Below are 26,760 nucleotides of genomic sequence, written 5' to 3'. Positions count from 1 at the left end.
CAATTATAGATTTTCTGGTTTTCCCCAGCAAGGGTACCCTTCTCACCATGGTAATTTCATTGTTAAAAAAGGCCGGGAGGGGTCTGTTCCAATTCATCCATTTGATAATTTTGCTTTTAAGTGAGTGAAAGTTCTCACCTTCACCCGCTTCGAGAGGGGGAGCACCAGCCATAACTACCGTAAAGCTATTAGCCTCAGGGGGCAGGTCGGGTCTCCGTGGTCTGGGGGCAGGTTTATCAGGGGGTGGGGGAGCAATACTGTCATTAGGTAAGGCCCCATCAAAGATTGTCACAGGGGGGACTGGGCCTACTGGTCGTAAAGATGGAATATTGGGTTTGCTAAGTTGTGTCGGGGCTAAGTTGGCCATAAGAGGTTGCGGAAGGGGGCAGCAGTAGTCACCAAGGGAAGTCCCAAGTTAACTGAAAGGATATGGGGGTTAAGGGAAGGATTAGAAAGGGGATTAGACTCAGAGGGTCTACCCTGTATAATAGCCGAGGTTTTCATACTGCTTATAGATGTCTCCAAGATAGTGAGTCTAATCTCTACTTTCTTTAAGCTCTCACTGATCGGCAGGAGCAGTGACCTAAGTAAAAATTCCAAGTTCCCTATAGAGGTAACGGGGGGTGATGCGTTGGATGAATTATCCCCAGGGGCATTAACAGGATCAGTAATATTAGTACCCTTAACAGGAGGAGCTTTATGCACATCTACTATTATCCTATCAGAGGAGGAAGGGAGCTTAGGGGCTTTCCCGAAATCGGAGTGGCAAATTTTGGTTTTACCCTGCCCTCCCCTCAACTTCCTTCTACGCTAGTTTGGAGGTGGGCCATGCATCTCTGCCACAACTACTTGCTTCGGCTTTGTTTTCCTTGATTTAACTACGGGGGGGTCTGAGTAATTAAATCAACAGCCATACTGCTGGGACTGGGGGGGGGGGGTGACACTAGAAACCTGTTCAATAGATAAGCAGAGATTAGGAATACGATCCCGCAATAAAAGAGGGTCGCCTTCCTGGGATACTAACTCTCGACTGGGGTTAAGAGAACCTCCCTCTTGGGAGATAGGATAGGGAATAATATCACCAGGAGGCCGGTTTTTCATATTCTCAATAGAGCGGCGGCGCTCCGCCCTACGCTCCGCCAAAGAGGTTTCCTTATCCCCATCACCCGGTGCCCGAGAAAAGTAGTTGTCCAAAGTCCCAATCCTAGCTCCCCCCGCCTTCACTGATGTTCCCTCCATAGCCGGTGATGGCATGTCCGATACCTATATCAAGGTCCACAGAAAACCAATACAATGCAGGCGACAGAGAGTAGGCCCAGCCCGGCCTCCTTCGGCCCCTGACGGCCACAGACGGTCCCGCCCTTGTCCCGGGCTTCTCCCGCGCGCTCCCGCGCAGCGAGACCAAACCGTTGTATATGTGCAGTCAGGATGAGAGGGGAGGAGCCTGCAGGGAGAGCGTCCAAGTGGTGTCAATGGAAGCGGGCGGGCGCTCATGGGACTTGTAGTCCTGCGCCCACCCTCGCTCGCAGCCCTGCTCCAGCAAACGCCCCACAAGGTCAGTTCCAGCACACCAAGTGCTTCCTCGGCCAAGCGTCGTAGACAGTCAGATGACAAGAGCCCCACAGCGAAGCGGGACCCGCGCAGCGGGTTCCACGAGAGGTGAAGTGAAAAATGAAGCTGCTCGCTGTCCCAGAGCGTAAAAGCCAAAAGAGTGTTCCAGGGAATGCCCAGGTTCGCCGATATTTACACCAGTTTCTGGTGGGGAGGAGCCTGCAGGGAGAGCGTCCAGGTGGTGTCAATGGAAGCGGGCGGGCGCTCCTGGGACTTGTAGTCCTGCGCCCACCCTCGCTCGCAGCCCTGCTCCAGCAAACGCCCCACAAGGTCAGTTCCAGCACACCAAGTGCTTCCTCGGCCAAGCGTCGTAGACAGTGAGATGACAAGAGCCCCACAGCGAAGCGGGACCCGCGCAGCGGGTTCCGCGAGAGGTGAAGTGAAAAATGAAGCTGCTCGCTGTCCCAGAGCGTAAAAGCCAAAAGAGTGTTCCATTACAGTCTATATTGGAAGTACCTTCCCAGACTTATCGACCATGAATATAAATGTATTGCACAGCTGTTTATGACCATTTTGGTTCATTTAAAGGGGAAACTCAGTAGAAACAAATGATCAAGTTGAGTTTCCATAGGACACTGCTTCATTTGAGAACCATAAATTGCCTATTCCACTGGAAGAATATAGTACTAGGATTTTACGACATCTGTCAATGTTACTATGCTTATCTCACTGTTAGCACTGCTGTCATTTAATAAAGATAGTTACTAAAATATTAATAAGAGAAGGCAAATAGGCACTGCCACTGAACTCCAAATATATATTTACAAGTTCATATTGATCACATTACCTAAAGTATGTACCCTACATAAACATCATCAGACCCCATTTGGATGCCATGGGGCAAGCAGGGGCCAGTGAGCCTCAACTGTGAGGGTTGAAGTTGTTTTCTTCTGACGTCCTGGGGTTGATTTTACAATAGCACTTTAAAATGGACCATGTCCAACCCCTTCAGGACATGATTTTCAATGATAGCGATAGCGAGTTGTCACAGGCTTCTCAGGAAGGCAGTGAGGGGGTATTCTAGCTCAGAACTCAAAAATGATACTACTGAATATAAGAATGTCCAGTCCGGTGCTCATATTTACAGAAAGAAAAGTACTTTAGGATACATTTGAATGTAAAACTACACACTACTCATGTAGGATGCACTTTAATGACTCTCTGCACTATTCAGGCAGTACTGTGCCTCGCCCCGCTTTCTCCCTACCCCTCCCTGATCCATTCTCTTCCCGTGGGTCTAGGTAGCACTCACACTATGGGGTAAAAGGTAGTAGTGCGGTTCAAGCTCATGCGCAGTCTATATCACTCCCCCTTCACTATCTGGGAAAACAACCTCATTCCATTCTTGTAAAAATACCAGATTCAAAATGTATCCTACAGGCTCCAATTACGGGGAATCTCCGCTCCAACTGCCCAATGTCATCTATACACAGCTTTGTACACTACAGTGAAGGCTGTTCAGGAAATAACTTTAAAAAATGTATTTGCTCTTTCTCACTTCTATGCTTGCACTGTGGTTTTGTTTGCCCTGCGTACCTCATTCTAGTCAGGATTACACTATCTCAAAACACAATAGAGTCTGTTTTGAAAAGGCTCAAAACCCTGTTATTAGGTAAACAAGTGGTGAACTTTTTAGATGAAAATCATTATTGTAATCTCATTTCTGTTAGTTAGCTTTGCATGCATAAATGGGAACGATGAATGGATTAGGTACGCCGGTGAAAAATACAAACCTTTCTATGGTCTGGTTGGATAGTGCAGCCTTCGCCTGTCAATTATGTGAGCATTACTAGACAGGGGCTTTGGCTCCTCCCACATGTTGGGAGCTAAGAGTACTTGTTTTTATTTGGCAGCCGTTGTGTGCTTTTACACAAAAGTGTTTATCCTCCACACAGCTGTGATAATTTTATTTGGTTATTTATCCAGCTGACTAAGCTTGAACTTTCAGAGGCGCAAACATCCCATTGGAATGCTATTAAAGTATTTTAGATATCTAGATAATTTATGTAGCTTTTCTCTGGCAGCAGCACAGATGGGAGGAGGGCAGTCATTAAGGTACAGGGATTTATAGGTCCGGCTTGACAATGCAACTGTTACCTGAACTCATAACCTACACCAATATCATGCAAAAGTTATTTTCTTCCACACAAATACATATTTTTTCCAATGCTATGTACTTGCAATGCTTCACATTACCATACAACACACCTGGCATGCTTTACTCATGTTTATAGCAGCCAGAGCAAGCAACTGGTATGTGTGTACCACAGCCACGCTGTGGATGCTCTAAAAGTAGCGGCTGGTCTCAGTGCTCAATGGCGGAGCAGGGGGTGGGGAGGGGCGCATAGGGTGAGATTAACGACAACAAATGCAAATAAAAAAACATAACCGTCCTGCCGCACCATCGCTCTTCTCCTCCTCGCCTGCACAGACTCCCAGAATCCCCTGGAGTCAATCCAGACACTGCTCTCATTCATAAGAGCAGCATCAGGATTGGCTTGAGCACACTTGATTTGCGCTCCTAGAAATACTGGGAGCCTGTGACTGCTGTCTCCAACCAAGCAATACAGCTGGGATTGGAAAGAGCTTCACTGCGCCTGACGCCATATGGTCGGCCTGAGGCGGTCAGCCAGACAGTCATGGACACTGAATCACAGTGCTCACCACTCTCCCTCCGTGACTGCCCCCCGCCCCACTCTGATGGCCCTGCCCCCAAATCTCACCCGGGAAAAATAAAATGATAATAAACCTGATTTATTGTCATTTTTCCATTTTTTAAGCTGATGGTAGGGATCTGGGGGCTGTGCTCTATGGCTTCATTCAACTGTAGTCTCTACATATCTTCCTTGCCAGTTAACTGCACCAAACAAAGGCTGCCATTGAAGAGGCTAGTGATGGATATTCCCAGATCTGAGCCAGTCTCTCACAGACTAAGGGCCCTCCACTGGTTACCGGTGGAAAAAAGGATCATGTTCAAGACTTCATGTCTGGCCTATAAGGCCCTTCATGATTCAGGACCACTGTTCTTGAGAACACACCTGAAATGGTATGTACCAGCAAGAAGCCTGGGATCTGCTCACGCAAAACTTTTACAAGTACCTAAGTTCAAGCAGGTTAGGCGGGGAGGGAGAAGCTTTCTGTTGCGGACAGCGAAAACGTGGCACCTCCACACTATCACAATAAAAAGCAGCCCTTTGCTTCTGTCTTTTAGAAAAGCAGTAAAAACTTGGCTCTTCCTCTGCTAAGTCATAATTTCACCTCATTAGTAATCCGATGCGCATCAAACTTTAGGGCCAAGACGCCTCCATGCGGTCGCGTGCTTTATAAACTATATAAATCAAATCAAACAAATTGGTTTGTCAGTTCATTATTGCAAAAGTCTGCTGTTATTGTAAACGGGAATGTCTAGTTTGGATGTGTCTGCCTCATCGGCCAAACACAGAATGTCAAATGGCTGCAGTGCAGGTTACTGGAAGTAATCTGTAGTGACTGTACCAACACTGGTGATTTTTTGGCCAGAAATGGTCTCAGTCTGTATTTGGTATACTTAACGAAAACTGCACTCTGTCAACAAGTGGCCACAGTTCAATCATCAATCATGCCCAGTGGCATTCATAATTTCACTTCCTATTATTCTCATTGCAATAGACAGATAAAATCCACTCAACTGATCCATCTTCACCAAAACTGCTTACACAAAAAGCATTCATATGCCTGCAAGCTTGATTCCAGGTTTAGGAATCTCTTCTCTATCTAAATCATGCAAAAGGAGAAAACCAATCTCATCAGCTTCTACACGTTTTTAGATCAGGGTTAACTGTGTAGTTTTCAATTAGAACTAGTACAAACAATACACTTAGGGGCCGATTACGATGTTGGTCAGAAAGCATTCCGACGGAATCGGTCTCTGAATGGTTTCGCACCGAATCGGATTCGGGGAGTCCGACTGACTGATTACGATGCTTCCGAACACCGTTCGGTCAGACTACCATTGACTTCAATGGGAGCCTGTGTTCTGTCCGAATACACAGGCTCCCAATGAAGAAAGGGGTAGGTGTGGAAAATCGTGCACCCTGTGGCAGGCACCCCATGGTGCCTGCCACACTGCATGGTTGTAAAGTGGGGTCCCAGGGGTACCCTCCCTGGCCTCATTCAGAAGGCTCCAGGTGAAGGGTGGCTTGCTATGGGCCCCTAAGTCAGATTCCGAAAGCCGATCCATGTCGGACCAACCGACTCGGAAAGGCTGTCCGAATCCGACATCGTAATACGTCAGTCGGAAAAGCGGTCTCTAGACTTGCATGAATCAGCGCCAAATGACTTGGTTGCTCTGAATGCTGCTCGGAACCGAGTCGGAAAGTCCGAGCACTTTCAGACTATTGTAATCGGTCAGTCAGAAGGCTTTCCAAATAGGTCAGAAAGACGGGTTACGAATCTGATTCGGATGACCCACATGCCATTCGGAGCCTTTCCAACCGACATCGTAATCAGCCCCATTGTGTGATATCTGGGCCCGTCGCTTTCCATCATTAGCTTTTCTCGACAAGCCAATGATTGTTATTCACTGGAAAAATTGTCGATCACGTCTTGGCTCTGCCAGTGGAATATTTATCTATCACCTACAGCTATTAGCTACTTGAATCATTTTTTCTGCCTCTGCTTGTGTTCGTAAATTACTCTGCATAAGGGACTACACACCACTGTAGAAGCCCTCTCTGACCACTTCTGCCATCTCTCTCCTGTGTCGTTATCTAATGTGCTAATGCTGCATGCATTAGAACATTAATCCTAGACATATTGGCTGTGGTATTGCCTGGTTATGAGAGTTGTTCCCTACTCAGGAAAACTACAAACCAAACCTAGTGGAAAGAGCTCTTTATCGGACAATTCTATATGAAACCATGAGACTGAGTATGTCAGCTTGGATGGAACTCTCCTGGTCAATCTTTCCTTATTTCCCCTATTAGTGAACCTCTGATTACATCTATGTAAGAAACTGGGTTCTTAGTTGAGAGGGGTGAGAATCCTCCTCAAGTAATAAACACAATGCTTGTCAGGGTGAACAATAAAAGAAACTAAATAATCCTGTGCTTATCCCTCTGGTAGCTTTACAGAAAGCAGTCAGGCTTAACTTAGAAACAATGTGTAAAGTACTTACATAGCACTTAATAATAAAATGTAAACAAAAATACCAACCCAAGAAAAAAAAATTAAAAAATACAATGACACCAAAACAACCAAAATCCAGTACATAGAACCGGAGTAATGGATTTTCCATTCTCAGATGAAAATAGCTATAAAAAAGCATAAAGCGGCACTCAAGGATACTTGGTCACGGTGGAAAGGGTCGAAGTCACAGGTTGAGACCAACAGCGATGGAGCACGGGTCAGACACAGGGATCGGGTTCGTCCCAGTGTAGAGTTTACCTGCTCACATCGTCTCAGCCCACGCAAGGAGCCTAAGCCGGAGCTTTGCGTCAGTGGAAGCAGCAAGGAGATTGTTGTCGTGTGAAGAGTAGGGCGCCGCTTGAGCTTAGCACTGGCAGGAAACATGGGCAGTTCACTTTTGACGCAAAAAGCAAATTGCCATCAGGGCTTCTCTTTGGTGGGAGACCTAGGAGGTCATTGCTGCCACGAAGAGTCTGCTTTTGATTACGTAGAGTCCAAAACGTCTGGGTTTTCACCTGTACTTCAGTCTTTGCAGTTTGGAAATAGGAGAAGTATACACTGTGCCAGCCATGGGTCCAGGACCTGGTAGTGCACCTTTTGAGGATCAGGACTCACTCCAGCAGAGGTCAGCAGCTGGTCAGCTGGGCAGTTGCAAAGACCACCTCTGGAATGGTTATATGCGACTTCATAGAAAAAAGCCTTCATTGAATACCATTACTAAGAAACCATTTCACTTACACTTTTTTAATAGAAATTTTCAGGATGGATGGCATTTAAAGTGTCATAAAAACCACTTCATAGATTGTCTTTTTTCTAAATTGTCTTTTGCTAGCTTTTTTTCAAAGGGGTAAATGTATTGGTTGCCAGTTGTACTTTCCAGAAATTGTTTTGTCTGAGGTATTTATTTCTGTGCTTTATTTCAGGGAACATTATTTCAGAATTATATCATTTACATTCACAGAAAATGACTTCAGATATTTTTAATTTGCTAACTCCTTATCACCCTAAACACCATCCATCTCTGACCCCTTTCACAACTCCTAAAACGCTTTCTATCCGTGACCCCTAAAACTCCACTCATTCCTGAACCTAAAATGACTCACAACACCTAAACTACACCCATTCAAGTCCCCTAAGCCACGCATCCCAGAACTTTAAAAGCTCTTTCTACCCCTGAACTCCACCCACCCCTGCACCCTAAAGTCACTCACTACCCCTAAACTCCACCCAGTCCTGAATCCTAAAAGCCTCTTTCTATGCCTAATCCCCATCCATTTCTGAACCCTTAAAATCCCTCACCACCACTAAACTCCATTCGCACCCCTAACCACCACTTATCCCTGAACCCTTAAAACCCAATCAACACCATTAAATTCAACCCATCCCTGAACTCTAACAACCATTTCTACATCTAAACCAGGGGCGGCTCCTCCATTTTATGTTTCTGCTTCTCGCACTGAGAGAAAGCAGAAGGGTATGCCTGGTTGGGAGCGGGCGGGTGGGCGGATTGGGGAGGAGTGGCTTGGCCACTGCTTTGGGCCCGGACTGTTTTGTCGGCCCTCCGGGCCCGACCAAATCAGTTGTGTGCAATATGGATTTTCTCTATGTAGGCTGCTCCCCATAAGTACCCAGCTGGGCGTCGTCCTCACCAATCCCACGCTACCATTGCAGCGTTGTGATAGGCTTAGGGGAGGTAGTGTGACTTCTTCCTGTTCCTGCCGGAGGCAGGAGAGCAGGAAAACGCGGGACCCAGCCAGGAGTGGAGGAAGCGCGGGCCCAGTAAGGTATGTTTTTTTATGTTTAAATTCCCCCCACCATGTGAACCCCCGAGCGACCCCCCACTTGCCCCCCACCCGCGAGTCATACCTGTCGCGACTGATCTAAACTACACCCATTACTGAATTATTAAAACCCCTTACACCCTGAACTTGACCCATTCCAAACACGAAAAACCCTTCATCAACCCTAACTTCACTGATTCCTGATCCCCAAAGAACCCACACACCCCTAAACTTCACCCATCCCTAAACCCTACAGAACCCTTTCTACACTTAGACTCTCCGCATCCCTGATCCAAAAATCACATTGTCACCCCTAATCATCACCCATCCTTGAACTCAACTAACTCTCACTACCGTTAAACTCCACCCAAGTTTATTGTACTTTTGGATTTTTTCCTAAAATTATTTTTCCTTAAAATGTTTCCTTTAATTTTTGATTTATTTGCATTTTCTTTTCTTAAAATTGGTCTTTCATGGTTTGGTTCCTCCAGTGTGGGCTCTCACTTTTCATTTTTTAATTAATTCCCATACTGGATGCTTGTTGTGCCCCTGTAGCTCAAACAGGAGGTCACCCAAATAACCTTTGAAGCCACTTCTGCTTGTACTGGGATCATTGAAAGCAGGTCCAATCGTCCTTCTTCAGACAACAGGGCAGTACTTCTTTTGAATCTTCTAGAGGTGCAGGATTGTTCTCCTGAGTTGCCGCCTTTATACCCAGGGCCAGCCTATGTGTGGGGGTCCCTCTCTTTGTCTACCCGTAAACTGGTTCTGGTCAGTTCCACCACTTCCGCTGAGTTTGGCTCCAAAGTGTCTAGGGTAACAAAGTGTTGGCAGGCCCAGGGGTCTGCTGTATTTTTCTAGTTTCAGAGCAGGCAGCTATAGAAGCCAGGAAAGGGGTGGACACAGCCTTCGGGCTACCCTCTGAAGCTCAGGAAGGGTCGCGTACAACCCTCAAGACCATCCTGCTCAGGAGAGGAACACCCTTACCCACAACCCAGGCCCCTTTGTTCCCTCTCTGGAGGGAATACAAATGTCACCACGTTAGAGCCACCACAGGTTAGCAGGAGAAAAGTGTGCCAAGTCCTAAAATTCAACAAAAATGGGTTCAGCAAAGCAGGGTAGGGAAGGCAAAAAGTCTGGGGAATACCACACCAAACGTGTCTGCTCTAAATATCCAATGTGAGGATACTATAATTTCACAGTTTGTCTTTTATGCCTTCCACTCACTTTTTTGGGAGTTGAGCTGGGCCTCCAGGGGGAGATTAGAGCAAATTCTCCAATCACAACCAACTCTTTCTCCACAGAGTTACTACTTTTGGCATTGTCAGTTCAATTACTGGTTTGTTCCACTACGGGACATGTAATGTATACTGTTATTCTTCCTCCACCGTACAGGTAATCTCTCCAGTCCAAAGGGGAATCTTTCCATGGTGTTCGAAATGAAGTGAATTTCTCTGGACTCCACCCAGAGTACCTTTATTTTAGGGTCAGGTTTTTATCCATGTAGAGGGGTGTCAGCCTTACCTTAAAGCGCTGGTTCTGAACCTTTTGACTTCTGTGGTCCACCACTGAATCATTAATGGAAGCCGGGGACCCCCTGTGTCATTATTGGAAGCCGGGGAACCCCGGCCTTAGCAATTTCTATGATATGTACCTCAGAACAATACTCAAACAATAGGTATACATCAAACAAATGTTCAAATATGGACTTATTCATAACCAAATATAGAAAAAGTTTTCAACGTTTTGCTTCTTTATTTGTATATACATTATTAACTTTAACCGATTAATTGTAATAATATTTAATTTTGTAAACCAGTTGCAGATGCCCTGAGTAGGCGTCACAGATCCCCAGGAGTACTCGGGCCACAGGTTAAGAACCACTGCCTTAAGGCATGAAGGATACTCTTAGGGGATCTAATTTATCTAGTTTGTCATTTCTAGATGTTAGTCGAAATTCTCTTTTAGCCTTTGATTACATAACACTTTTGCATCCCAACTTTCCATCCACATCATCCAATCAGAGCACTCTGCTCTCAGGCACACTCACTACTCCGTCCAGAGGTTCAGCTCAGCTTACAGGTACACACATACAGCCTCCCATTCCACAAAGAAGTTTCCACACCACGTTAGTGTTAATAACACGTTCCTACCATCTGCTTATTTTTATTAGGTCAACCTTTAATGCATCCAGAGTTCCTGCTGTGACGTAGTCTCCAGGCCACCGCCTGTGGCCTTCACTGTGGTTGGACAGTCAACTAAAAACACCACAATCTTCCAACAGGAAACAACTGTATTACTTGTGTGCTTAAACAAATATTTAGGCACGTGTTAATACTACTGCTTTATAGTTAGATAATTCAAATTAAGAGGTTAGGGATCCAGGTACAGGGCTCTTGGAGGCACCGGGAGACGGGGGGAGGGGGTTAGAGGTCGATGCGTGGAGCAGAATTCCAGACTATACAATTTGAGTCACTGAAAAACATCTGGCTACATCTACCTGTGGTTATTGCCACAGATTTCCCTTCCCATTTGTTTAAAAACATGTTATAAAGAATTGCTTCCACAACTTTGACAGAATGTCAACAGCAGTGTTAACAACCATCACATGCTGTCATGTTCAGCAAAGAATCAGAGATATGCAGACTCTGGAAAGAAATATAATTTTTCAATTCTTTCCTACACGTGTCATTTTGCACTACTCTAAAGCCCTCGCCAATAATGTCCATCTTACAAACTGCAAGAGCTTCTGTCCACATTTGTAATACGAGACACTCTGCATTACGGAAAGTGGTAACACTGCGTTGTATTTTGTAGACAAATCCTCCAAGAAAACCCTTGAAGAATGTATAGGAGCAAAAATGTCCAGAATGACTATTTCTGCATAATATGTGCTCACCAAATCAAGGTGTCAAAAGAACTAAAATGGCGGTCAAGCATTTCCAATGGGTGCTCATTCCACATGGCCTGTCCTGAAGGGCACCACACTTCATCTCAGCTTTAAATGCCTTTTGAAAACTTGACTCTCGCCAAAGAACTACAGGTAAATGCTTCTCTACAGACTGGGATGCGTATAATAAAAGAAAAGTTCATAACATGACATATAAATTGTGACTAGGGGTTGGTGAATCATTGTATTCCACCTCACCTGCAAGAGTCAAATGCATTGAATTCCACTTTTCTCCTTCCTCAGCCCAAGGATGACTTTCCATGAGCGCTTCAGAATTCTAGTAGTTGTGCCATTCTGAGTGACCAAAACACTGAACCTCAACTTTTCATGGAATGTCCTGGCTCACTAGGGCTTGCACTCCATTCAAACTTGTGCTCAGTGGAGAATAAGAACTGCATTTTTCTACCCATCCCTGGAGGTAAATTTGGTTGTGGACAGTATAACTTGAACAGTTTCTAGCTAATGAAACAGGTAATATAATGATACACTTCACAAACAGTCTCTATTGATATTACAGCTGATTGAACATTGACGCGTTATCAAATTCCATCAAGGAACGGGGCCAGCTGAATGAGGGAAGTGGTCAGCTCAGCAACCTGGTCGCCATACATCATGTATGTTACCTACCAGCACACATTTGTTTTTGGATCCTCCAGAATGGTCATACATGATGAACACAGAGGGCACGATTCATAAGTGTATTCCATATGTAAGTCTAATTAACTGCATGGGAAAACAATAGCGTATGCAAACACAATGTTCTTGTGATTCAGAAAAAAACAGTTTTGAGTCAGCTTCCTTATAACTGCTTACATTTACATTATTTACTAAGTCTGAATTATGCAATTGTAACACAAAAACGTTTCTTTTTAATTGAGCGAAACTCCATCGTTTATAACCATTGTAAAAAAACGTCATATATCTTAATTTCTGATTGTAACTGATGGCAGGTCTTCATGTGAGTTCTTGATACATCTAGATCTGTGGTGGTGCATTTTCTTCTCACAGTCAATAGGGATCAGTCCACAAAGGCACATACAGATTGAGCACAGTACTTTACAGACTCTACTGGCAAGAACCGGAAGCCAATGAATGGATCTGAAGAGGAAACTAATGAGTTCTCATTTCCAAATGCCAGAATGAGGCAACTCGGATTTTTTCTTTAACAATGATGCCACTTGGTTTGGTAGGCGGGCAAATTTAAACGTAGTCAATTCGCTTTGTCCAGTATCGAGTTGTTGAATCTGTATGATCAAAGTAGGATCTTCGTTTTGACTAAAGAGTAAAATGTAGAGTGGACATTTACGCCAATCGGGCAAAAATCATGGATCTCATATACGCATGAATACTAAGGTCCGTATCCTACAGTATTCCTAGGCAGAACTGAGGATGTGGATTAACGGCTAGAGCAGCCGACTTGGACGTTGGGGAACCAGGTTCGAGTTTGGCGGGAGGCTCAAACATCCTGTGATTCTGGGAAAATCACTTAATCTACCCGTGCCTAAAAATGAATGGGTCCGCTTAATGCAACTGGAGCTCATGAAAAGAGCTCCGATACCTTTGGGGCGAGTTACTGCTATATAAAACTGCAAAAAAAAAATGCCCTTTATAATACATATAGACATCTCCCCAGTCTGCAGCAATTTAGTTTAAACCTTCACTGGCTCCCTCCACGTGGTAGCACTGCAAATAGAATGTCCTTTCCAATATGTACCAAACACTCCATGGAGCCAAGGAAATCAACACTGTCCAACATTCATTTCAATGTACAACATGGCGGTTATAGAGGCTATTCCCTACCAACTCCAGAAATAGAATTTGACTGTCTCTGTGCCTACTGCATTATCCCTAGAATAATGGCCAAATGGGCAATGAGGTTGAGTCACCTCCAATTCAGCCACATTGACTACAGATATATTTAGTATATTTGACTTCTTCCAATCTAGCACTCCTCAGTAATCTCAGAGGGGGAGGGTGTCTGCGGCTCCCGAGACTTTACTATGCTTAGCTGAAATACCAAAAGGAGGCACCAACATATAGCAGCACATTTCTGACCTTCATGCATGACATCCAACACTCCCCGCACAGGGTAGCTGCTACTAAGCATCGCTCCATCCACACCATAACCTGCAACCTATATTCTGTCATCTTACCTCTTTGGACACCATTAAGTCGCATTACTTAGTTTGGGAATGCACAATCAGAGGACATCCCTTGGCCATGTAAGACATACTTGGCACAAGTGGGAGCTTGGTCTTATCCAAAGGCCAATAGCAATGACAACCATATTCTCCCCAGCCAGTATAAGCTCTTATAAATCCTGCTACAGGAACTATCCTCTCACCCACAAAATACTGCAAAACATACTATTAAGGCAATGTGCACCAGTCAGTTTTGAAGAGATAGTTCGGACTCCCAGGAAAATTCTGTGTCAACTTGAAAATATTAAATTTTGTCCGTAAACAAAATATTGTCATCGCAATAATCCTCCTCTGCTGGTTTAATAGCATCCAGAACTCTAGCACACAATCCCCTCTATCCCATATTTATCTGCACAGTGACAGGAATCCAGAACTTTATGGTCCAAACCCTACAGCGCCAACATCATTATCATCTTCATGAAATTTATATAGCGCTTAACGCGCTGGGGTATTCAAGCGCTCAGCCTCCCATTCTATGGCAGCGGTTCCCCTCCATAGGTGGACTTGTTTGGGAGATGAACCTTTTCCATACTGACCTTGTGGAACCAGTTGCCCGTCTCTCTGTGTTGTATCACAGATCATACCTCATTCAGCAAAGCCTTGATGACTCTTCTCTTTCAAAGGTTCTTCCTTGCTATTTCTTTGAGCATTGTTGGACCAGTCCTGGTACCAAGATGCACTGGGGTGCACATGCACCTACATGTACCTCATTCATTTGTTCAGTCATTTATTTATTCACTCATCCAAGCGCCTAATGCAAAGAGAGGGAAGAAATTCCAAGACTCCATTGCATTTCTAAATGGTAGGAAAGTGATCCAGGCGATTATTCCATAGTGTGCTCGCTGGGATAGAGGAAGAATTGTATCTGCTCAAAAACAATTGCCCTAAGGAAGATGTTTCTCACTAGAGTGTAGTATCCATCTCAGATCTCGGAAGGCATATAGTGACCTGTAAGTCCCCTGACGCATTTCCTTAGCTAATCATGCGCTTCAAAGCGAGAACCTTAAACTTCATCCTGGCCTACACAGGGAACCAAATGCAATGATCTTCGAGCGGGTTAATGCACCCTTGATGACGGGGTTGGTGACTGCGCTAACAGCCTCACTTCAGAAAACCTGGATATGTCCCTGTCAGAGGGACACAGAACTTCCAACATTCCAACTGCTAGCTGTGAGGGAACAGCTGAAGTCTTCACTGTTGACCATCCACCCCCACCATCGCCGCCAACCTACTGGTATAAGCAGGCAAGGACACAAGGCAAATGGTTGAGCGGTGCAGTTAAAATGCTCCATTGGTGCAGTAGATCTTGAATTAGTAGAATACCTTTTAGAGGCTAATAGACCACTTTTTGTCCACAAATACCTTTTCCACCTTTGGACAAACATTTAGGAACATGGCTATCATACAGTGCACATGGTTTACCTGTCCGACAGCTGTCCAGAAATAAAAGATCCCACAAGAACGCCAGCAAAAAATAACGAGGTAGTTAATGGTCCCTTCCAGTCTTCATCACAAACCAGATTCCACTGCAGAAGTAAACAAAGAATATGTATAGTTTTATTGGCATAATTCCCCCTTCTCTACAACATATGTGGTCCCGACACCTCTGGATTGTCCTCACAATCACAATGTCTTGGTGGGATGAGGCAGATCTGCATAGGTTCAGTATATTAGAGAAGTGTGATATTTTTTTAAAGGCAGTTACTCTCATTTACAAGAGATTAAAAAAACAACAAGATTTTCAACTTGAACAAAACAGCCATTTCTAGGAAGAAATATTTATTATGTCAACTGATAGACTGCCATGAAGTCCATTCGAAGTAATGACATTCATTTACCTTGAGCAGAATCAGGTCGTCATATAGTAGTTGCCAAACATTGTAGTTGCAGTGCTCATGGTTCTCAGGCAGAAAACATTTTCTGATGAATTGTATCCTGAAACCCTAGCTCATTAGGGAGCAGAGATAGTGCACGGTCTCTGTGTTCCCCTCCTCCGATAGCCTGAAATGGCTAAACATTCTGCGGCCCATGAACTTATAACAAGCCAGGCTCGTTACAAGAGGCTCAGGCCCTCCCAAGGCCCTTCAACAAGTCAAGAACATCCATTTGTGTTCATTTGATTGTGTCATGTGTGCCTGGAGTATGTGTTTTTGCATCACCAACTCACTTGCATGACACCAAGCAATGACTTGGGATATGAAGGCCCAGATTTGCTAACGCATTGTGATGGGTTTATTTCACAAAAGTGATGCAAACTCAGCGCAAAGTGTTATGGTGGAATTTACTTTCCAATGCATATCTGTGCATTACTTTGCTTCAAGACGGCATAACATAGGCGGCCCTCGGGCATTGCCATGAAACCACCCATGGATTTTGATGCAAATCCCTATCTACTAACATTTGTAGGCCAGGGGTTGCGCCAAACAATAAAGACTCCTGGAGGCAGGAGTAAGAGTGGGGCATGTTTTAAAAGTCTCCACATTTTCTCAACTTTGCATGTGTGTGATGCTACAAAGCACACATACAAAGTAGGGCAAATATTAAAGCTTAGTGTTTGTACTGGAAGAATCCACTTCCAGTACAAAATCTATGCTAGACAGAATGCACTCATCCTTGCAGTATGGTTTAAGAGCGCCAGCGCTGGGGGAGGGAAAAACAGGGCCATACCTTAGTAGATATGGCAATATTTGGCACACGCATTTTGATGCAATAAAGTATTCAAATTTGGTTCCTGCTTGGCGTTGTACCAAAACCTAGTAAATCTGCCCCTTTGTGTCAGTGAGACTTGGCAGTCAACAATGTGGGTGCCACCGGGCCTGCTATCTCCCAGCCTGCGCGTGGCGGTTAGCAGGTGGCTCTATTGAGAGGAAAAACAGGCCTTCTCTCCTTGTGATGGAGACAGAACAGCAGCTGAGGTAACCCTAGCCAACTACAGTCAGGGAACGTTCTCACGCTCGGCAGTAATTAAAAATTAGTTTGAAACGGATACCTACAGGCCCTATATTCATATCCTTAATTTTACAAGCAAAAAAACACACTACAATTTGTCAATAATGACTGTGAAAATCCTTAAGGTACTCCACGTCAGCTAGCGAGTTCCTGTTTACATTTCACGTACTTATTTTGCATAAGGATATTGGTTTTTCCCACATGATGCTTTTCCTTAGACTTTTTTTATGCAAAATATGAGTCTTCTGTAGCACATACTGTGAACTGGAATCACCTCTAAGCCAACTTTAGAAGCCTCAGTGCAATATCCATTAAAATGAAGCATTTGATATGGATGCTGAAAATCTTATTGGGAGAGTAGCGAAGATGGAACCACCCCAAGTAATTTGTTCCCACAAATCCTTCCACCTAGTCAGCAGTGCACATGGATAGGAGCTCAGTGAGGAAGAGAGTTGTTGCCATGACGTCCATTTCACATCCACAAATAAAAAGCAGGCTATGCAACGACAGTCCACTACAACTGTAGGTATGCGATCTCTTAGTAGAAGGTAGTTTATAGTCAACTATAGCAACATTGGGGCTGGGTAGCTTCACAGGACGAGCTCACTAGATCCAACATTACTAAAGGTATATTACTGTCACTTTTTAGACCTGGCCAAATTTGACAACTATTGTCAAAGTTTAAACAGCAGACAGGTAAAAATCCTTTTTTGGTTGCTGCTCGCTTGATCAATGTGTCTTCATGGCCCACCCAGGCTGACCTAGCCCTCCTGGATCCGGAATCCTAGAGCCAGGTCTGTGTTGGGCGTGGAACTTACAGGTTATCACCTGTCACATTTGCACTCCAGGGTGACCACTATGTGTGATTTCAAATGTCTTAAGCGAGATAGTAATGTTATTTTAGTCAAGTTATACTTCACGAAGAATTCAAGTTCCACTTACTGTGATTTTGCCAGGGTTAAAGTTTCTGTGATGTTCCTTCTTGTTATATCTTGCCATATCAATATATTCAAAACTCACAAGTTGACATGATTTTGTCACTGCCAATGGGTCAATGGACGCGCCATGAAATCAGATCATGCTGGCCGGTGCACTGACAGTAAGCTGATGACCACAGAACAACCTTCTTCAATAAGGCACACAAAGGGAATAAGGCAAAACGGATGCATTCCTTGCAAGTGGAGACATGTTTAACTGATATTAGTGTGACACTATTCTTCAAGGAAAAGACAAATTAAATGCAACCTAAGAATAACTCCTTATATTATCTCTAAGGTAAACCTATGGCATCATGATTTTATCGACCTGGATGTTATGGGAAGGTCAGGATGCAGTGTCGACCACCGGTGGTGGGTTGAGCATAATGGGGTGAGCGCGGTGGGGTCTGTTAATAATTATTGTAAAAAAACCTCACTTTTAGCCACCGGTCGCCTCCAGCGTTGCGCACGTTTGCCACCTCTTCTCTTCCTAAGTCCCAACAGTCCCTGGTACAGGCTCCCATCCAATCGCCATGATGCAGAGCAGTGAGGGGATCGGCCAGAGCGGGCAGGAAAGGCGCTCCGCTGAAGTCATGGAGTCTGTGGGGTTTCTCCAGCCCGGCTGCTGAATGCAACTGGGCTGGAGAAACTTAAGTGAGCATGTGGGTTTTGGTCGGCATGAGACGGCCAGCCAAACATATATGTGTACTCAGTGAATGCACAAGCACTCCCCCCTCCCCTCCTTTGCCCCACCCCTCCCTTCACAAGCTGGCTCAGAGCCGGCAAACAAAAATCAAAAGATTCTAGAACATTGTTCTATTTTCCCCTGCTGGCTCTGCGCCAGACTCTGGAGAGACGCTCCTCTGCCATTGCGGAGGAGTCGCCGCTGTCAGGATGACTCAAATGCCTGCAATGTCTGCATTGAGAGGTTATCCATTCATCTTAGTGCCACATGACTAGAGGGTGAAGTCTCGCACTCGCCAGGCCATGCCTAAGTGTTTGTTGTAGTCGCTTGAGTGTTGTAGTACAGCCAGTACCATGCAGCCCTTGACAACAGTGAGTCGCTCTTTTTGGGTTTCGCCTGCCGAAGGCTGCGCTCTGCGCAGCTTTTCGGCGCAGGTGAAATCCTATGTTAACCATAAGCACTTCGGGAACGTCCCCCGGCTCTCATTGGCTACCTCCATAAATGGAGGCTAGCCATTGAGTGCCGGATCTGTCCGTCAAGGCCGGACCAGATTCGGGGGCGTTCCCGAGATTTTTTCCCAGGGCGGAGTTACGTTTTTTCCCGTTCCCTCCCCCTTCACTGAAAGTGAATTCAGATGCGCTGTCCATTCCCGCCCCCTCCGTGTGCCCTTCCGCCCCCCCCCTCGCTGCCCTGTGCACGTTTCCCGCCGTCCGTGTCCTCTCCCGCCCCCTCCCGCCGTCCGTGTCCTCTCCCGCCCCCCTCCCGCCGTTCGTGTCCTCTCCCGCCCCCTCACGCCGTTCGTGTCCTCTCCCGCCCCCTCCCGCACCCTCCCGCCGTCCGTGTCCTCTCCCGCCCCCTGTGTCCTCGTAGGTGCTTGTTCTAAATTACCGTTTACTTTAGAAAAGCAAGATAGATTCATGTTTGAAGATGGCCGCGCGACGAGTGACTAATGTTATTTGCTACCGCAGGAAGCTCGCGAGGCCTTAACGAAGATGGCGCGTTCGCGAGGTCTTAACTAAGATGACGTAACTGATGTCGATCACCTTCGGAATCGATATCACCTTAACTAATATGGCGTCCTTGTTGCAACACTGTACGGGTGCTGCGCTGGTCCCATTCAAACCGTTTTCGCCTTTCTCCTTCCGCCCGCTGTAACATGGCGGCGGAGCTGTCCTCTCCCCCGCCGGGCTCGGCTGATGAGTCTGAGGCCCCGAAGCTGGCCGAGCTGCTGCAGTCGGGCTGGCGGCTGCTGGAGGCCGTGGAAGGCAGCTACGAGCCCGCGGGCTCCGAGCTGCTGCAGCAGCAGGTGAAACTGGGCCTGGCCGAGCTCGATTTGTTCAGGTAGGGCTGGGCTGTGGCTTTCTCCGGGCGGGTACAGCACCACATGCTCGGTGGGGGTGCTCGTGAGGTGGGAGAGAAGGGTAATTTATCTTTTTTTGCCGTTTGCGGAGCCCAACACCGCTCACAAGCAGGTGGGTGCTTTTTATTCCATAGTCTGAGCCAGAGAGATAGTTATTATTGAGCAGTACAGTGTAGCAGCCTACCGACCTGCAGCCTGAGGTTCAGTTGATTGATCTCTGACCACATAATTGCCATGGCACCCATGTGCGCTGTAATGTGCCTTTTGGAGGTGCCCTGTTAAGGCTTTGATCATGTTATTCCAACTTTAAAAACATTCCCTTTTTGGCTAATCAAATACAACATTTATTTCACCATTAGCTTAATTTAATGAATTCAGCTGAGTGCTATACAAGGTGTTGGAAGGCACAGTTTCTGAATTACCTTTACTCGTCATTCGTATATTTCTGAACTGCTCTGTGATTTTTAGTTGCAGAGTAATTTCATGGTTTTTGTTCCGTGGAGACTCCCGTTGTCTTCACAAGTACCTATTTTTTACTTTGAATTCGAGTGTCATTTGCATTTTTTTAAGGGTGCCTATGTTTGCATATCAATGCCTTTACTTGTGACACTTTGACAGACAGTTCATAGCGAATACAGGGCAGTCATGACCATGTAATACGTAGCTGTCAAGGTTGTAGATGTCTGATCTTATTAAAGATTGTGTGCTTATGAGTGATATCCCATACGTTTTGTGTGACACTGAAAGTTTCACACAAAACGCATTTTCTGTGTGAAAGTTTCGCCTTTAGAAAAGTTTGAGCTATTGGCATTGTAAATGACAAAATTTTTATTTATGTGTTGGTTTTGAAAACAGATAAATAAATGGCATTGTCATTTACATTGCCAATAGCTCTAACTTTTCCAAAGGCGAAACCGTTGCATTGTAAATGCTTGTTAACTCTTCTGAAGTGCTCAAAGTCTCTCGGGGGAAATGACTGGATGCTTATTGTTTGTGAGTAAATGCCTATTACGGCCCCAAAACTAAGCACCAGCTCCCCCAAGGGGGTTAGCGTGTTTGTGCATTTTTACTGGTGCGGAGTCGTACACTGGTCACATGTCTTCTCACTCTTCCAGATGCATTAAGGAAAATACAGTTCAAGGTAGTCCATGGCTCACCACTAACCACTGACCTTACTGTTAATCTGTTATTTCCGGGTTTCGTTGCAGTATATATGTTAACAGTTCAATAGAATCTTCCCGATAACGTGTGTAGCATGATAATGAAAAACTAAAATCGGTAAACATCCAATAGTACGCAGCTGTTACACCGCGTACCATTACTTCGCAAGCGTTACAACGTAGGTGATGTTACAACACGTAGCCTTTACTACGCAAGTTGATACATCACATGCGTTGTAACGCTTGTGAAGTGAAGGCTATCAACATTGTTGTGTGGAAACGGACGCGCTTCCGTTTCATCACAACGACGTGCAACACTGACGACGCAGGAAGCCGGAGAAGACAGGAACTGAGGAGAGAGAGGTAAGAGGGGCCGTGTAGTATTTAAGGGTTTAGGATAGGGGAAGGGACGTGCAGGGGGTAGTCTTTTAAGGTTAAGGGTGGTGTAGTTGTGTTTGTGTAGTGTGGAGTAGTATATTTTGGTTTAGGGTAGTGTCTGGGGTCTTGAAGGGTAGTGTTTGGGAGTAGGGACAGGAATGAGGGCAGGGGCAGTGTCGTGCTGGGGGTATTTATTATTTATTTTATTTATTTAAAGAGTTTTGTATAGCGCGAACAAGATCCTTGGGTATCAGAGCACTTTACATTGCATGAGGTAGAATGGAGACAAATCTTGTATAGTACAGCTATACACAGTTAAATGACGTAGTTAAGTATACATCTTTAAAGATAAAAACAAAATACACGGTTCACACAGTATATACAGTGCGTGAGTTAGATTTGAGATACAACTATCTATATGGTGGAAACTGTGACTTCCTGATTGCAAAAAGTTGTTATGTGTCCTTTCCTAAGCATTCTATATTCTACAAATTCTGGGACCAGGAATTAGTATCGTACCGGTCGAGGCTATCTCCCAAATAGTTGTAGGCCCGATAAGTAACGGGTTAATACAGTATGTACAGTGACATGAGGTAGATTTGGGATACACCTCAGTGCAAAGGGATTTTAGTTGACATCCTGTATATTCCATCTTTTCAACCCTGGGTCTTGATTCGTGTAGTACCGCTCTCGAGTATGCCCGACTCAGCTGGCAAATTTCTTTTCACTTCCCTTGAGTAAATGTCTTGGTCAAAACTATGTCATGGTGCTAAAGATGAGCCATCTTGACTATGGGAGGAACTTGCTTAGTAGAAATATTTTCGTTTCCCTTTTAAATGTTGCTGTGTTTGGTATTTTTCTAATGTTTGGCGGAAGAGAGTTCCAGATTCTGGGGCTGCTCCTGAGAAAGCTCTATCATAAGTTCTCTTCTTCCGGGAAAATGGGTGGTCTCAGAACCAGCACCTTGGCACTCCTAGCTGGTCTATTTCCTCCAGATACTTCAATTTTCTTGGCGAAGTATCTTGGTGTATTGTAGTGAAGCGCTTTGTGGGTGATACAAGCCATTTTTAGCTGAATTCTGCCTTCGTACGGTAGCCAGTTTAATGCTTTCAGGAGTGGAGAGATATGGTCGAACTTCCTTGAACCGGTGATAATTCTTGCAGCTGCGTTGAGGCATGCTTTTAGTGGTGCTGTGGAAATTTTTGGTAGACCTGCTAAAGTAGTGCAACCATATTCAATCCTCCAGATGCCCAATGATTGGACTGCTAGTTTGAGATCCGCCTGAGAAATGAAAGGTTTAACTTTTCTAATGCAGTTCAAATGAAAACGGGCACTTTTAGCCATTGATTTGATGTGGGCTTTCATATCAAGGTTCTCGTCGAGTGTGATTCTTAGTGATTTAGCCGAGTCAACTAAAGTAGGGGTGCAGGTAAGCGCTGTGATCATTTTAGACCATCCCTTGATCTCTGTGTGGTTCTTTGGTGGTGAGATTAGTAGGAATTCTTTTTTTTGAGCGTTTAGCTTCAGATGATTGATTGTTAACCATTGTAATGTTGTTTTTAAGGCCTCATTCATTAACCTGATGTCTTCCAGAGACGCGATCTTGATGTATATCTATGTATCATCCGCATACATATGAAAGGATATTTTGGAGTTTCGAAGAATTTCTGTAAGCGGTTTGATATACAGGTTAAACAGTGATGGAGATAATGTAGATCCTTGAGGGACTCCAATCGTGTTAGGGCATGTAGGTGATAGAGATTGGTTGACCAAGAATCTTTGCGGTCTATTGTGGAGGAAGGATTCAAACCATTTCAGCACATTACCCGAAATTCCCATCCTGTCATGGAGTCTGTTCAGTAATTTTACATGATTTACAGTGTCAAATGCAGATGACAGGTCTAGGAGGATGAGTAGACATGTTCTATTTTGGTCTAGGCCTGTAGAGCATCATCGACTATATCTAGAATCGCTGTTTCCATGCTGTGTCCTGTTCTGAAACCCGACTGGCAGTCATCCAGTAGCGAGAAATTGTCTATGTGTTCGCTAAGTTGTTTTTTAACACATTTCTCTATCAGTTTGGCTGACACAGGAATGTTGGTCACCGGGTGAAAGTTATTCGGATCTGCCGGGTCCACTGTCGTTTTTTTGATAATGGGGACGACTTGACCAGTTTTTAGGCATTCTGGAAGTATCCCTTGTGAGAGAGAGGCATTAATAAGTTTCGTCCATATTGGAATCACGATATGGCTGATTTCTTTCATGCATTTTGATGGGAGAGGGACTTATAGTGATTATTAGGTTTGATATCTAGTAGCGTTTTGGGGATGTTATTCTGGTCCAACAACTTGAAAGTATCCCAATGTGCTTTGTTTTTTGCCCTATCCTCCTTAATTATAGCATTGGTAGAGTTGGTATTGCTCGTTGTGGGTTTTTGGATGTCTAGGTTATCCGCTGCACTCCTGAGCTCACTTTCCAACGTGTTGGCTTTGTTGGTGAAGAATGTTGAGAATTATTCACAACTTAGTTGTGTTTTTGTGATTTCTTGGGACGATTTGGCCAGCATGTTGGATTGTTGTTTTAATATTTCGAATAGTTTCCGTGGTCTGTTTTTGGCGAAATCCAATTCTGATCTAATAAACTCCTTTTTGGAGTTGAGGATCTTTTTGTTGTATTCTTTTCTGGTTTTTCTGAGGGATTTCAGTTCGGGAGATGATGGGTGCTGTCTCCATTTTCATTCCACCAGTCTCAGTTTCCTTCTTTCCTCATTCAGTGTCCCATTAAACCATGGATTTTTAACCTTCTCTGTAACTCTTTTCAGTTTTAGAGGCATTGTGGTGTTAACTATATCCGTTATTGATGTAGTGTAGTGGTCCATTAGATCATTCACGTTCTGCAAGTTTTTAGCTGGATATAGGTCCTTCTCACAGCTTTCTATTAGTAGTTCAATGTTCGGTTCTTTAGAGTCCTGCATCCACTTTTTGACTTTATTTAGTTGTGAGTGCTTGTTCATTTTCCATGTGGGGATCAGGAAGGTTATGGCATGGTGGTGTGACCAGTCACACGTCTCTATTGATAGGACTGAAGTGTTCTCTTTTTTTGAAATTATCCAGTCCAACGTAGCTCCTTTCAAGTGAGTTCGCTGTGTGCATGCTTGGGAGAGGTTTAGCTTGGCTAAAAAGTCTTTAAAAGTGTTGACCTGTTTGTCATTGTTGTCGTTCCAGTGTAGATTAAAATCCCCTAGGAATATATTATTTGCGTCGGTGTTAGAGTTTCCCGTGATGATCTCCACTAGATGTTCTATGAAAGATATATTGTTACCTGGTGGGTGATATAGTGCATGCAGGTTGCATCTTTGGTTGTTAGCCGATCTTATATTTAGACCTAGGTATTCGCAGGATTTGAGTGGTTCTGATTGTATTTGGCCTACTTCTATATCCGAGCGGTGGATTAAGGCTATGCCACCCCTGTCTTTTTTAGTCTTTCCAGTCTCACAATGCTATACTGAGGGGGCACTAGTAGGTCCATGACCGGAGATGATGATTCCGATAACCATGTTTCTGTGAGGATTGTCATGTCAATTTCCTGGCTAATGATGAGGTCAGCTATGTCTGATGTAGTGTTTTAGGGTAGTGTTGTGGTGTTAGTGTAGTGTAGGGTAGGGTAGGGTAGTGGTTTAGGGTAGTGTCAGGGAGTCATGCAGGGTAGTGTTTCAGTGTAGAGACAGTCTTGGGGTAGGGGCAGGGTCATGATGGGGTAGTGTTTTTGGGTTTAGTGTACTGTTGTGGTGTTTAGTGTCGTGTAGGGTGGTGCTTTAGGGTAGTGTTGGGGGTGTGTGCAGGGTAGTGTTTGAGTGTAGGGAGCGGGCTTGGGGAAGGGGGAGGGTTATGTAGTAGTGATTTAGGGTTTAGGGTAGTGTAGTGGTGTTTGAGTTGTGTAGGGTAGTGTAGAGTTTGAGGGTTTGGGTAGTGTTTTAAAGTTTGTGATGTGTAGGGTAGTGTATTTGTATTTAGTATTTAGTGTAGTGTTGGGTCTTTTTTTTCATTCAAAAAAGGGGTTAGGAAAAATAAGCGGGGTACATGTCTGTTTTTATCACTAGGAAAGTTTTTAGTCCGCATACATTAACACTTGCAATGTAAAGGTATGCATACAAAAAACTTGCGTAGTAACGGTATTTGCTAAGTAAAAAGATCGAAGTAAAAAGCTGCGAAGTAATGGTATGCGAAATACCGAGTCACATTAAAAAAATCAGACTTTAACTAGCTTCTGCCACGAACTGTCTCCAAGCGATATTTAACTTGGGTAATAAACATAAATTCAATAGAATCTAAAAATTAAGATGGATAACATATGAAGACTTACTAATAGCTGTAAATCTTTTTTAACTTTTGCCTTAGAGGTCTCTGTATTTTTCTCATTGGTGGCCTCACATTTACAAATCAGATCTCGGTTTCTGGCCTACCTGCAGAATTCTAGATGATGCTAGATGTAAGGGGCACCCAAAGTGTTCCTTGGCACAGTATTTCATTAGGCAAACTGCATGCCAGGATATTGGTTTACTGCCATTTGGTGGTTTTACTGTATACAGTACCCTTGAATGTGAGGTCTACAGATGTCCAGTGTGTAAACTCATTCGTCATCGTGTGTATGCGTGTGCATGTGCATCTCCGTACAAGCAGGCATATATATGTACCTGCGAGTGGGTGTGTTTGTGTGTAGATAAAATGGTTCATCTGTTTGCAAAGGTAGTGGATCTTTGGTGGCCTGTCACCTTTGTAGACAGTGCCAAGGTAGCAGAAGCTCTGTCCAACTGCAGTAACCTATCTGCTTATGGACTGGCTTGATAAAACAGAATAACTTCTAGCCTAAGGAGCTAGTAGGCTGTGAAGCCTGTACCAATGACAGAAACGTTTTTGTAGGTGCAATTTGCAAACAAGCCCCCAATGTACCCTACCTGGGCTTTCTCTCAATCAAGGCAAATGGTCCATCCCTGACCTGGTTGGCGCGATATTGGTTCCTTTTGGAACCTTCCAATTCTTTGTCCCTAGACCACCACCCTTCCCATAATAAGCATCCGATAAGTGGGTACCCACTTTCAGCCGACTGCTCCCTGTTTCCCTGGACATTGGAAGTAATCACTGTTTTCAATTGACCTACCAGGGTTGCTTAACCTTGAAAGAAATTCACCTGTGCCTGGGTCTTTTCAAGATACAGGCCCACACACACCCGGTGCAGCAGGGACACCAAATATTTGTAAGTGCATCTGCTTATTTAGAAGACACCGGTTCCTGAACATTTCTGAATGGACTCATAGAATTAGTGAGAACCACAAAATGCTCCAAAGCCCGAAGGAACCAGTTGCGAAATAATCTTTTCTGAGATCTCGCCAGTTACCCTACCTTTATTGATTTTCCCAGTTGGGTGGCCAAACTGGGATTTTAAACCACACTTGAAGGCAGGGAACTAAGTGTACTGAGCTATGGGACTCATAGAAACCGTGAGACTGTTGTACCAGACTGGGTGGGCACCTCTTATTACACCA

General features: G+C 44.6%; 1 protein-coding gene across 1 annotated transcript in view; it reads right to left on the bottom strand.

Moving 5' to 3' along the window:
* The window catches only part of LOC144769119 (solute carrier family 22 member 4-like), a 460,827-nt gene that overhangs the window by 251,517 nt on the left and 182,550 nt on the right, over window positions 1–26,760 (bottom strand). Inside the window, exon 2 of the mRNA XM_078653119.1 lies at window positions 15,132–15,235. Coding sequence (XP_078509245.1) covers window positions 15,132–15,235 — 104 coding nt within the window. The remainder of the gene's footprint in view (window positions 1–15,131; window positions 15,236–26,760) is intronic.

This window comes from Lissotriton helveticus, chromosome 7 (genome assembly GCF_964261635.1).
Source record: "Lissotriton helveticus chromosome 7, aLisHel1.1, whole genome shotgun sequence".
Lineage (NCBI taxonomy): Eukaryota > Metazoa > Chordata > Amphibia > Caudata > Salamandridae > Lissotriton > Lissotriton helveticus.
This window is presented reverse-complemented; position numbering and strand designations above follow the sequence as displayed.